We start from the raw sequence: 13,036 nt of genomic DNA, 5'->3' as shown, positions 1-13,036 counted from the left end.
GCATCGATGGGGAAACTAAAAAACTAAATGATCTTAGTTTTGTCATGTTCTTTCACTTGGAAAAGGAATTTTTAATGAAATATCAATAAGTCACATAAACAAAATCAATTTGCAAATATTAGCTTTTCAGGAATCGTGGGCCACATTTTGTGGGATATCTTGGGCCACCTATATTTTTTATGTTTTATACGCATTCAGAACTTAAAATGCATTTTCCCTATCTGTAAAGTTTTCTGATGCCAAATGAAGAGTTATGAAAAATATTATGTCAACCCTATAAAAGGAATTTTGCTCAAACGTTTGCGAGCCCGGTTTTTGAATCAATTCGATCATACACAACTCTCTTTTTTATTTCATCATCTGAAATTGCTTCAAAGTACCTCAATGAATTTTGTAATTACAGTTTTGGGTCAACTCATAAACTTTGCATGTTATTTGGTCAATTTGGATTTAGTGGCCCACGATTCCCAACCATTTTTCAAAATCCAAAAGTTATTGCTTTTTTTTAACAGTCAGAACTTTGAGAAAATAACTTATTGAAAATTTAAAAAAAATGCCTAATGATAACTGATTTTTTGTTTAAATTTTATTTGTTTAAAAAACTGAATTTGAATTATTTTAATTTCACGCTTTTGTGACGCACCACGCCTAACCAAAAAGCTGGTCGATTAACAGCTTGGAAATTCGCCGGTTGACGTTTCTTGTTATTTCATTTATTTTGGGGGCTCGATCGGGGGCTTGCAACAACTATACAGCACGAGAAAAGTATGAAACATGGTTATCCTTGAAGTCGACCGACAACGATCGAGTTGCAATTTGGGCTGCGGGGAAAATATTTCCCGTGTATAAAAGCGGAACCAATTGTTCTAGACAGTATCATTCGACCCTTGTCAGTCTTTACTCAACTATTCTCCAGAATTCACCACAATGGCGTTCAAAGTGCGTGTTCTTTTCATACGAAAGGTTCTTGAGCAATATTTAACAGCATCCTTTGAATTTTCAGTTCGTCCTTTTGGCCACGCTGGTCGCTGCCGTTAGTGCCGGAGTCATCCCACAATACGGATACGCCTCATCGCACCAGACTGTCCAGCAGCATCACACCCCATCTTATCACTCGGTCGCTGCTCCAGTGCACCACGTGGCTGCTGTTCACGCTGCCCCAGTTCATCATGTTGCCGCCATTCATGCCGCTCCAGCCCATCACACTATCGTGAAGGAAGTCGAGCACCACGCCCCGGCCAATTACGAGTTCGCGTACTCTGTCCACGATGAGCACACCGGAGACATCAAGAGCCAGCACGAAACCCGCCACGGAGATGAGGTCCATGGACAGTACAGCCTGTTGGATTCCGATGGCCATCATCGTGTTGTCGACTATCATGCCGATCACCATTCCGGATTCAACGCCGTCGTTCGTCGGGAACCAACCCACGTCAAGGTCGCCCAGCCAGTGCACAAGGTCATCGCTCAGCCAGTGCATGTTGCCCATGTTGCTCCAGTTGCCCACCATCAGCTGTCCCATCACCAGATTGCCCCAGTTGTCCACGCCACCAGCAGCCATCATGGATTGTCCCATTACAGCACCGGACATCATTACTAAGCTTTCTCCTACTAATGTAGGTCGGAAACAATTTATCTCAACTGATCGAATAGGTACCTGCTGTCGATAGTTTCATATTTAGTTAAATGAATTGTAAATAAGAACGAATAAATGACAGATTACTTTGAATTTCATTAATTGTCTGTTGTATTATTTTAAAGTAATGTACATAATTTCATTGGAACAGAACATTGATAGCCAAGAGTGATTTCCGGCAGAATTGACTTGTATCACCATCAACATATCCCATTTCTGAATAGCTAAGTTTAACTTAGTACGCCCATAGCTCATCCGGTAGAGTTCAAGTCGTCTGAGCTAATGATCATGATTTGTTTTTTGTTAACAGTCCCCACACTCCTTACACCAAAGAGCTCATTTGAGCCCTTTTGGTAATGAACGCTAACTGTTCTCAGCACGTCTGGTAGGAAAAAGGAAAAAATAACAAATCGCAATCAAAATTTAATCATACTGGAAACTTAAAAAGCTTATTTAACACGTTCGTCGCCACGTCACCCATATATGGGTGACGGCTCTCTTAAGCAAGGTTGCCGCTCAGTTCTGCCACGCGTTGTAAATCTGAAGCTCTCTCGCTTTACTTTCATGCTCTGAGATTTTTTTTGGGCGATGAACGTGTTAACCGGGAGAATGAAACGATACCATAACTAAACTACTAATGATTCTCAGTGGAAAGAAATTTCCTTCGAAGAGACACATGCGTTTCTAAGCTTAGCTTAGCTTCATTGAACCCGAAATGCTCCTTATGATGTCTGGATGACAAATCTAATAGTATTCTAGTATACTCTGTGATTTCAAAACTTAGTTTAAATACAAGTCAATACATTTTGGACTCCAAGATCGGAGGCGTGGCTAATTAGAACAAGTTCCACATCACCGATTCACAGTGGTGAAGAACATCTATCTAGGTGTACAAAATTAATAGCACCCAGGGATGAAGAAGTAGACATTTGATGTCTTCAGCCAGATTGTTCAGTTCTACATGGAGCATTTTTTGGTAAAACAATTTTTGCCGATCGCGAGATAAAAATGCTTACTTTTTTGTTATTCAAATTAAGGATTGTTGTTTATCTGGTCAAAATACAAAATTGACATATGATAAGCGAAACCTTTTCCATGTAGAATAAGCAAGGAAATCGGTGGAACTAACTGAGTTTGGAATGCTTGAAAAAACTCTTTTTTTCTATAACAATTACTTATTTCACTAGAAGAAAAAACGTTGAAAACATTTAATTTATGTGTTGCATTTTCTTTATTTATATTTTATATATATTTTTATATATTTTATACCACTTTATTTAAATTTCATACATATGGAAATTTTGAGCGGCTATATCGGTGAGTGTAGGATAGATATGAAGGTAATGGAAAATAGGTTAAAGAATATACCAAATTTCAAATAAGATCAAATGTTTCTCAACACGTACTAATAAACGACGAACATGCGAACATAATGTGAGAATGGAGAAAACTCGACTACTACGATTACAAAATATCTACGATGAAGCGCGGTATCTTTCAACTATAAATACAACGGCACTTTTCCGACCTGGTCATTCTTAATTCATATATTGTAGTGTAAACATCACTTTAAAAAAGGAGCGGCGAGAAGATGGCATCTAGGCTCAGAAAACCCTCAGATTACGACAGTGAGTATTAAAGATTTGAAATGGTAGACGCATATGTCTTAGGATGGAAGTTACTGAGGTGTTGAGCATTTTGAATATAACCTTGACCACATATTGAATTTTTCGTCCATCACCAATACACTGTATCGAGGAAGAAGTAGCGAATAGAGCCGGCACATGTGTATCCACATGGCAATCGAACCACCCATAATCAACTACATCACAGAACGAAGTGCTGGCTCGATTCGGTACTTCTTCTTCGATACAGTTGATTGATGAGGGACGAAAAATTCAGTATGTCGTCAAGCTTCTATTCAAAATGCTACTCGCTCTTTCAACACCTCAGTAGCTTTCTTCCTATTATCTATCCTTCTATATGCGTTATGACATCAAAAATATATCCAAAACTATAAATTTTCAAACGTTTTCATTTGATTTTTCATTAAAAACATAGTTTGTTTCAACTTAACCCTTTTTCTTAGTAGTGTGAAAATCGCATGTTTTTGGAAGGATCTAAGAGGGCATCTTTTGCTTGAAGACGTGTTTGACAGTCGCTTCCTAAATTTTGAACATCTTGAATCTTCATGAAATTTAGGAGGAAAAAATCAAAATCACAGTTTGAAGAAACAAGAGGTTCAGTGAAAATTATATAAATGGAAGAACTGAGGAAAACTGAAAGCTTCATCAGTGATATCGATTGCGATAAACAAAATGTCTGCAAGAAAAAACATCATACAAAATCTGTTGGCTGCAAAAAGGTTGGGTTACCTGAAGTATTAACGTAAAACTCTGGAAGTTTAGGGTGAGATCAATTCATTTTTGTTTTTATTTTTCATTATGATTTCAACTTTCCAAAATGAACATTATCATATCCGACATAACCATATCTTCAGATCATGGCTTAGAGGATAGCGTCCTTGTCTTCTAAGATCAACTTAATGGAATCTCTCCCTAACAGGAAAAAAACATAACCATATGAAGCGTTTGGCAGGGAACTCCACATTTCATTCCTGCCTTGTTTCTGTATCTTTTGCGTTTTACATCTGATGGTTGGCCTAGCCGTAGTAGTATCTGCAATGCATGTTCTATGTATCAGATACTACGTTGAAAAGAAAAATGAGAAACGCAAGATTATCATTTTCCAGGATGCATACAAGCATTGGTCATGTTGGTGTTAGAAGAAGAAGAAGGGTGAAAATCGCATGTGTTTGTATATTTAAAAATAACCAGTGAAACGAATATTTTTTCTGACTACGTCAATTTGACGTCCTATCAACCTTAAAACTTCTGAGGTACAAGCAGTGTTTCGGTTCGTCCGAGATAATGAGAGCGGACTGTATTCTGTTGCTGTTGAACGACCGAAACTTAACACACTGGGGCACTTATTTTGTTTGCACTTTGTCCAGTGGCACTTATGGGTGAGCCTTTTGGGGTCCTATCGTGGGCAATGAAGGCTCCACGGAGTTGATACACTTTCGGATTAGCACGGGACCTTCGATTAAGTGAAAACTTGCACTTTCTACTTCAAAATGACTTTTTATTGTGGCAGTCAACCAAATGAGATATGTAAGAACGCGATGTGAACTCTGTGACGACTTGGACGGAATGACTTGGTTACATAATTATGCTCTCGCAGAGTATCAATCATCGACAAGTCTTCGGCAATAATCGGCCGAGAAATACGTCTTCTCAGAGAGAGAATTGAACTGACAGCATAGTTGTTGGGGTGGCTCTGACATTATGGCAACAATTATTATCGATCCAGAACATGCCGCCCCCGTTGAAACCTTATGGATTTCAAAAATTATTAAACGTTATATAAACTTATTGTTCCCTATAAAAGTTTTCAATTTACATTACAATTACAACAGACATTTCACAGAAATTTGACTAAACTAACAGGTTTTTTTTCGGGCCCCTCCTTCGAATGATACGCCTATGGATTGCGTTTGCTTCTCTCCGACTACGATTGAATTCTTCTCTTCGTGGCTCTTGTGTTGGACTTTGAAGATAATTGTTTACATTTTGCAGCAGCGGTGCGGTGCTGTTTTAGTTCCTTTCGAACTTAAAATTACTTTCCCCCCGTAATTTTTCTTGGACCTGGACTGGATATGGACCTGGACTTTAATCTGGATATGGCCTCGGATGTGGACTTCATACAGGTAAGTTTTAAGTGAAAATCTTCTCGTGATTGAAAACTAATTCGTGTTTTCGATTGCAGGTGATGATGTGGTTCTTGGTGGAGCGTCGTTATGTTGCATCGTTCGAACGGTTAGCTATGGGGCCCACCGAAGCGGCTAACACTTAATAAGAACGTGTCGATGCAGAATGCAGCTTGATGGTGGGTGAAATTGATGCTGCTCGGATTACGTGTATTCAATGACCGTTGATGAACGTCGTGAGTTTGGATCATGTGCAGATTGAGCGTCGATTTTGCTTACCAAAAATAGAATAAATTCGAGAGCATTAGAACACTAATTGTTACATTGATCTACCATGTTAGACAAATCGTGCAACTGTAGTCATGGACTAATTATAATTTGTAGACATAATATCACACAATTGCCATGCACACAAATATTGGACAGACCATTTGAACAAAAACTGACTGGTTTTCTAACAAAATACTTATTGTGTGGATTGAATTGGATTCAAATCTGTGTTATGCATAGTGTTGGGAGATGTTGTATCAGTCTCGTTGTCTCTGATGGGTAGGACACAGATTTTCGAGATTCCCCGATTAAACGATCCGTCTTGCGTGCGCACTGTCGCTACGCGAATGTTACCGTCATTGCCACGTGTAACCTGAGTGATACGGCCTAAAGGCCATCGAAGTGGAGGAACGTTGTCTTCTTTCAATAGCACCATCATACCTTCCCTGATGTTGTTACGTTGCTTGGTCCACCGCGTTCTGTTTTGAAGATCTGATAGATACTGTGTCCTCCATTTCCGCCAAAATTGTTGTGATAACTGCTGCGCTCTTTGCCACATAGTCAACCTATTGGTTGATGTATCAGTTACATCGCGATCGGGAGCAGATGTGAGCGGACGTTGGACCAGAAAATGACCTGGGGTAAGGGCACGAAAATCCGAGGGATCGCTAGACATGGGTGTCAACGGTCTAGAATTCAAAACAGCTTCTATTTGCGCAAGTGCGGTAAGCATTTCATCCACATTGAGTGTGCGCAAGCCAACCGATTTTTTAAAATGTGTTTTAAACGCTTTTACTTGAGCCTCCCAGAGCCCTCCAAAATTGGGTGTTCGCGGGGGAATGAATCGGAATTCGATTCCTTCGTCTGATGATTCTTTAATAACTGACTCTTGAAACCTCTGACAATGGAACATCTGAACCAATTCCTTAAGCTCTCTACTGGCACCAACAAAGGTTGTTGCGTTATCGCACATAATAAGTTCTGGTTTCGACCGTCTACTGATGAACCTTCTAAGTGCAGCTATGAAGGCTTGTGTAGTTAAGTCCATTACAAGCTCTAGATGGACTGCTTTAGTAACCAAGCAAACGAATATCGAAACGTAACATTTGACCGGTGTGGTTCGACGGTTGGGATAGCTGATAAGGAATGGACCACAATAGTCCACACCAACTCTCAGAAAGGCAGAAGCTTCAGTCACTCTTTCGGCTGGAAGGTCGCCCATAAGTTGTTCTGTGATCTTTGGTTTTGATTTGAAACATTGAATGCAAGAATGAATAACCTTTCGAGCTAAACTGGACATGTTAGTGGGCCAAAAACGTTCTCTCACCGAAGAGATCAGCAGTTGTTGGCCAGCGTGGAACTGACGGAGATGATACTCCCTGACAATCATCTCTGACAGTGGGTGGTGGTGATCTAGAATCCACGGATGTTTACGCGACTCGGATACTTGTGCGTTGTGAAGTCGACCTTTAGCTCGAATAGTGCCTTGATCAAAATAGGGACCTAATCCAACAATTTTGGAACTTGCCTTTACTTCGCCGTGCTTGGAAAGGTCCTGAAACTCGGAAGCAAAGCTTTCTAACTGGGATAGATGAACTACTGTTTCCGTAGACTTAAATAACTCGAATTGGCTGAGATGTCCAATCAATTTCGCTGTTCGATTTGCTTTTTGCGCGTTGTGCCTAAACCTCTTGAGTAATGCAACTATCCGAACAAGTTTTGTAAATGAAGAATAACGTATAAGGATTTCATTAGTTTCAACTTCGTGGGTCACAAGTGCAGTAGATGTTTTTTCTTCAAGTTCAGACGGTTCAAACTCTTCTGACGTAGTATTATTTTCAACCGGCCATGACTCTTGTTGCTGGGATAACCATTTCGGACCTTCAAACCATAAGGTGTTCTCACGCAGTTGCCTAGGGGATGCTCCACGTGATATGAGATCGGCGGGGTTCTCAATACCAGCCACGTGATTCCATTTCGCATTTTTCGTTATGTGTTGAATTTCTGAAACCCGATTAGCAACAAAAACTTGCCAACGAGAGGGATGAGAAGCCAACCAATGCTTCACTATCATTGAGTCGGTCCACAGATAAGTATCCTTGATATGCGGGTAGACTGAAATGAATTTTTCATACAGATGACTTAGTGTAAGAGCAGATGCCAGCTCTAACCGTGGAATTGTAGTTTTTCGCTTCGAAAGATTTAAATTTTCTAGTGGAGCTACACGGGATTTCGCAGTCAATAGGCGTACTGCTATAGAGTCATCCGCATGAACACAACGCAGGTATAAACATGCCCCATAAGCCAGTTCGGATGCGTCGCAGAAGCCATGTAATTGGACTGACAGGCATTTGTTGCTGAATCCTACCCATCTTGGCACTGATAACCCTTCCAGAACTAACAAATTTTGCTTGTATTGGATCCAAAACTCACAGAACTGTTCTTCAAGAGGTTCATCCCAGTCGCATTTGATTCTCCAAAGTTGTTGGATGAATATTTTTGCTTGTACAACTACTGGACCGACCAAACCAAGGGGATCGAACAGACATGCCGCATCAGAGTGCACTACTCTTTTGGTGAGCGTCGAAGTTACTGATCGCCATTTAATAGAGCTGAAGCAAAATGTGTCTGTTGCGGTATCCCACTGCAATCCAAGTGTTTTGACTGTCCCGTATGAGGAATCAAACTCAAAAACTGAGTTCTTGCTTCGGACGTGTTTTGGCAGAGTTTGCAAAATTTCTAACGAGTTTGAACTAAACTTGCGCAAGTTGAAACCTGCTGAATCGGTGAGAAACACAGTTTCCTTTAGCAAAGTTTTGGCCTCTTCAATACTATCGGCACCAGTGAGGCAATCATCGACATAAAAGTCTTCGATGATTACCTTAGAGCCTATCGGATGAGTAGCTGCACTATCTTCTCCAAGCTTTCTTAGACACCTCGTTGAAAGGTACGGAGCGCTAGCCGTTCCATAAGTCACGGTCGTCAGTTTATACGTTTTGATGTTTTCGTTGGGCGAATCTCTCCACAAAATTCGTTGCAAGTGTTGATCCGGTTGTTGTACCATCACCATTCGATACATCTTCTCAACATCTGCACTGATAGCGTATCGATGCAGACGGAAGCGTAGGATTATGGACAACAGATCATTCTGAACTGTTGGGCCGACCATCATCCCGTCATTTAATGAAATGCCGGTTGAGGTGCGGCACGAAGCGTCAAAAACTACACGTAGTTTCGTTGTTGTGCTGTCCGGTTTCAACACTGCGTGATGTGGAAGATAATATACTGCATTTTTATTCTGACAACTGTGATTCTGACTGTCGTTCTCTCTGACTTCTTTCATGTGACCCATGAGAATATATTCATGAATAAACTCCGTATACATATTTCTTAGTTCAAGGTCGGCTAAAAGGCGCTTTTCTAACCCGATGAATCGTTTCATTGCAATGTTCCGTGACTCCCCTAGTCTTCGGATAAAGTCTGGTTTTGTGGGAAGCTTGACAATAAATCTGCCATGAGAATCACGAACTGTATTCTGTTGAAAATGTTCCTCACATGCTGTTTCTTCTACTGAATAAACGTTTTTTACGTGACACGACTCTAGCTCCCAAAACCTGGAAATAAGCTCCTGTAGTTCCGCAGTTGAACTGACAAAACTAGAAGTGATTCTTTGATCAAAAGGTAACTCGGTGATTTGCTTTGGAGACCTTTCTGAACGGTTTACCGAAAGAGATTCTGAATGTTTTTCTAAAGATATTTCTGAACGACTTACTGAAGGGATTCCAGAATGATGATCTGAACGTTCCACTGAATGAGGATTTGGAAGTATATCTGAATGAGTTTCTGAACGAGCATCAGAATTAGCGTTTGAACGAGTGCCTGAACGAGCATCTAAAGAAGCTACTGCACGATTATTTGAATGAGCGTCTGAACGAGCATCTGAAAGAGCGACTGAACGATTATCTGAATGAGCGTCTGAATGAGCGTCTGAATGACCATCTAAATGAGCATCTGTTAGAGCGACTGAACGGTTATCAAAATGAGCGACTGAATGGTTATCTGAATGAGCGTCTGAATGAGCGACTGAACAGTTATCTAAATGAGCATCTGAACGAGCGTCTAAATGGCCGACTGAACGGTTATCTGAATGAGCGTCTAAATGAGCGTCTAAATGAGCGTCTGAATGAGCATCTGAATGAGCGACTAAAAGGTTATTTGAATGAGTGGCTGAATGATTTTTTGAACGAATATCTGAACGGTTTGCTGAAAGGTTTACTGAATAGCATTCAGAACGGTTTTCTAAACGATTTTCCAATATTTTTCCAGAGACTATCCATCCGAGTACTGTTTCCTGAAGAATCGGTCCATCATCGAAGAATTTCCGTTTTTCAGCTTTAAGTAGATCGTAAAAATACTCTGCTCCAATGATCATATCAATCGTACTCGGCTTCCAGAACTCTGGATCTGCTAGTGTCAAGTTTTCTGGTGTGTAATGGTGCATTATTGGAACCGGTTTAATGGGCAGAGCGCGAGTGATATTTGGCAAAATAAAAAATCGTACGTCTTCGCAGAAACTTGAGATTGTGGGAAGTCTAGGTCTAATACGGGCTTCGACAGACTTCATTGACGTAACGGATGCGTTTCCTATGCCTTGGATCTGCAATCTCTCTCGTCTTCCCTGGAGTGTTAACTTCCTTGCTAAGTTGGTAGTGATGTAGCAGAGTTCCGAACAAGAATCTAGCAATGTTCGTGCGTAAGTGTAGTTGCCATGGTGATCTTCTATACGCACGACTGCTGTTGACATGAGAACTTGCAGGGGTAAGTAGTTAGATTAAGCTTGCCAGATTGCCCGGTTTTATCCGGGTTTGCCCGGATATTTGATGCAAAATTTCGAGAAAGTCCGGTCCGGCCCGGCTGCCCGGATATCGTGAAAAAAGTCCGGATATTGCCCGGATTTTTTCACAATTTTCACAAAGAAACCAAAAAAAAATCATAGTTTTTGAGTAAGTTTCAGCAAAATCGACTAACGGTATGGAAATTTTCAACGGTTGTTTCAAATAATTTCGCTGATTTACTTTTATAAACCTTTAAAGATTTAAGTGTTCCAAAAAGTTTTTGGAAGTCTGTAATTACATCAATGAAATATTAATTTCATTTTTTTTTTGCATTTTTCTTTGCTTTTATATAAAATAACACCTAAATTTTGCCCGGTTTTTGCCCGGTTTTTGGATTTGAAAAATTGAAATCCATGCCCGGATATTGCCAGGTTTTTTCGAAAAAATGCCCGGAATTGCTAGGCCCGGATGGGAGTGGAAAAAATTCTGGCAACCTTAAGTTAGATGTACTGTGCACTGCTTCAAATGTTTGTGATGACTGAATGTTTGTGGTGTATTGTGGGTAAGGTTGCAGAGCAAGGGATTGTACTACGGGATATGAAGTTGTGGTGTGTGAGGGGTTTTGATTGTGGGCCTGGTGTGTTTGACTTTGTGTATTCGATCTATTTTGAGTTTGTTGCCTTGAAAAATCGGAATAAGCGCGCTCGCGTGGAACGTACGATGTTGAAGTTCGGGAAAAAGGTGATTGATCTAAGTGCAAAAGCGTGTGATGATTTCTTTCGCAACGTAAACAGTGTCCTCTTGCACAATCATTGGCAAAGTGCCCGGGACGTAGACAGTTCGAGCAAAGTTGACGTTTTTTCACCTCATCAATTCGTTCGTTTACGGACCAATTCCTAAATTTTGAGCAGTCGAAAACTCGGTGGGCAGATTTTTTACAAAAAACGCATTGTTTTCTCAATAGTGATGTGACATGCGTTGTCGAACGTCGGAATTCTGGTTCAGAGGGTTTGGTGGAGTTTAAAGATTGAAGGACTAAACATTGGTCGCGTAAAAAATCCATTATTTTTTCATATTTTGGAACCTCCTTAGAATTGTGGTATGTCTCCCACTGCCGAAGGGTTACTTGATCCAGTCTGACACTGACCATATGAGCGAGTATAGTTGACCAATGTTCAGTACATTCACCCATCTTGTTCAGCATCTGTAGATTTTTGTCGAAATCTCCTATCAAACGATTAAGAGATTCACTATTTTCTCTTCGGATGGGTTCAATCGCAAACAGAGCATCAAGATGAGCCTTGACGATCAGTTTTTTGTTCTCGTAGCGCCTTTCTAGTGCTTCCCAAGCGACTATATAGTTGTCCGCTGATAGTTCGATCGAACTTATTTCCTGCAGAGCGTCTTCTGATACGGAGGTTCTTAGATAGGTGAATTTATCCATTGATGAGAGCTGGCCATTGTTATGGATTAGGCTGTGGAACATATCCCTGAAAGTTACCCAGTCTCTAATATGCCCGCTAAATTTCGGCAGTTGTATATCTGGGAGTTTAACACGCGAAATGAGGGTATCTAGACCAGACGCTGCAGACTCTGCCGGAGTACTAGCTTCCTTCTTCTTCGAACTTAAAGCAAGCAAAGCTGCTTTTGAAGGGTAATACAGCTGCTCAACCTCTTCTGCCACCTTATCGAAACTTGCTTCTCGCTCAGCTGCTTGATTTTTAAGTCGACGTCTACGATCTGCTTCCGGTTCCTTAGAATCAGGTTTCGTTTCCAAGTCCTCATCATCCAAAATTACTTTAAGTTTTCTCTGAACACTATAAAACTTCCTCATTGCGTTTTCTAATGTATCCAAACGAACCTCGATTTGGTTTTCATGCTGCGATTGATCAAACTCGTGAACAAATTTGGCTATGCTTTTAATAGTCCTTCTCATCTGTCGATCCTGTTCCTTCAGCTCGCTGTAGTCGATGTCCTCCATGTTTCGTTGCACTCAAACTTCACTCAGTGATCAAAATAATCCTCTTAATTAAAATTGGATTTTACACTTTAAGTTGAGGCTTAAATTATTTCAACACTTTGCTCGTAAATAACTGATTATAATCTCACTGACACGTCCACTTCTCTGGAACTCCAATTTGATAACTCAAAATTACTGACAAATATGCTGACAATTGAATCTGAATAATATATTTTTCGATATCGACACGTCCTAATTGTTTATGGTTCCCACTATGTTGGCACACTGCAACAGTTGACTATCAGTGTGTAATATCTGTTACTAACCACTCGATTAATTTTCCCGATGTTCCACGGAGTCGCGACCGATTGACAGAGGGATCATACAATGGACTTGACAGCCAAGGCGGATAATTCAATCGAAACCAGTGAGTCAATAAGCACCAATCCAGGGAAATGCAATCAATCAACCCCAAACCAATTAAGAACCCGTGAATTCTGTGATTTCCTATTTATTTTAATTCTTACCCACAATAACCAGTATTTACAACATCCACAAACATCAAA

At 40.5% G+C, this 13,036-nt stretch overlaps 2 protein-coding genes across 2 annotated transcripts; one reads left to right on the top strand and one right to left on the bottom strand.

The window, feature by feature from the left end:
* Positions 1–829: 829 nt before the first annotated feature.
* On the top strand, positions 830–1,738 carry LOC129747330 (cuticle protein 8-like). Its single transcript, XM_055741486.1, has 2 exons — positions 830–939; positions 1,004–1,738. Exons 1-2 carry the CDS (start codon positions 928–930, stop codon positions 1,598–1,600), a joined length of 609 nt encoding a protein of 202 aa, XP_055597461.1. The 5' UTR covers positions 830–927; the 3' UTR covers positions 1,601–1,738.
* A 4,133-nt stretch (positions 1,739–5,871) lies between these two features.
* On the bottom strand, positions 5,872–9,060 carry LOC129742224 (uncharacterized). The gene has a single exon (XM_055734097.1). The coding sequence runs from the start codon at positions 9,058–9,060 to the stop codon at positions 5,872–5,874; it is 3,189 nt and encodes a 1,062-aa protein (XP_055590072.1).
* Positions 9,061–13,036: the final 3,976 nt, after the last annotated feature.

This window comes from Uranotaenia lowii, chromosome 2, assembly GCF_029784155.1.
Source record: "Uranotaenia lowii strain MFRU-FL chromosome 2, ASM2978415v1, whole genome shotgun sequence".
NCBI classification, from domain to species: Eukaryota; Metazoa; Arthropoda; class Insecta; order Diptera; family Culicidae; genus Uranotaenia; species Uranotaenia lowii.
The sequence above is the reverse complement of the archived record's forward strand: the minus strand, read 5'-3'. Positions and strand labels throughout refer to the sequence as shown.

Bases quoted from the DNA above. Each gene is read 5' to 3' on its own strand.
- LOC129742224 (XM_055734097.1), bottom strand. From the start codon at position 9,060: ATGTATACGGAGTTTATTCATGAATATATTCTCATGGGTCACATGAAA.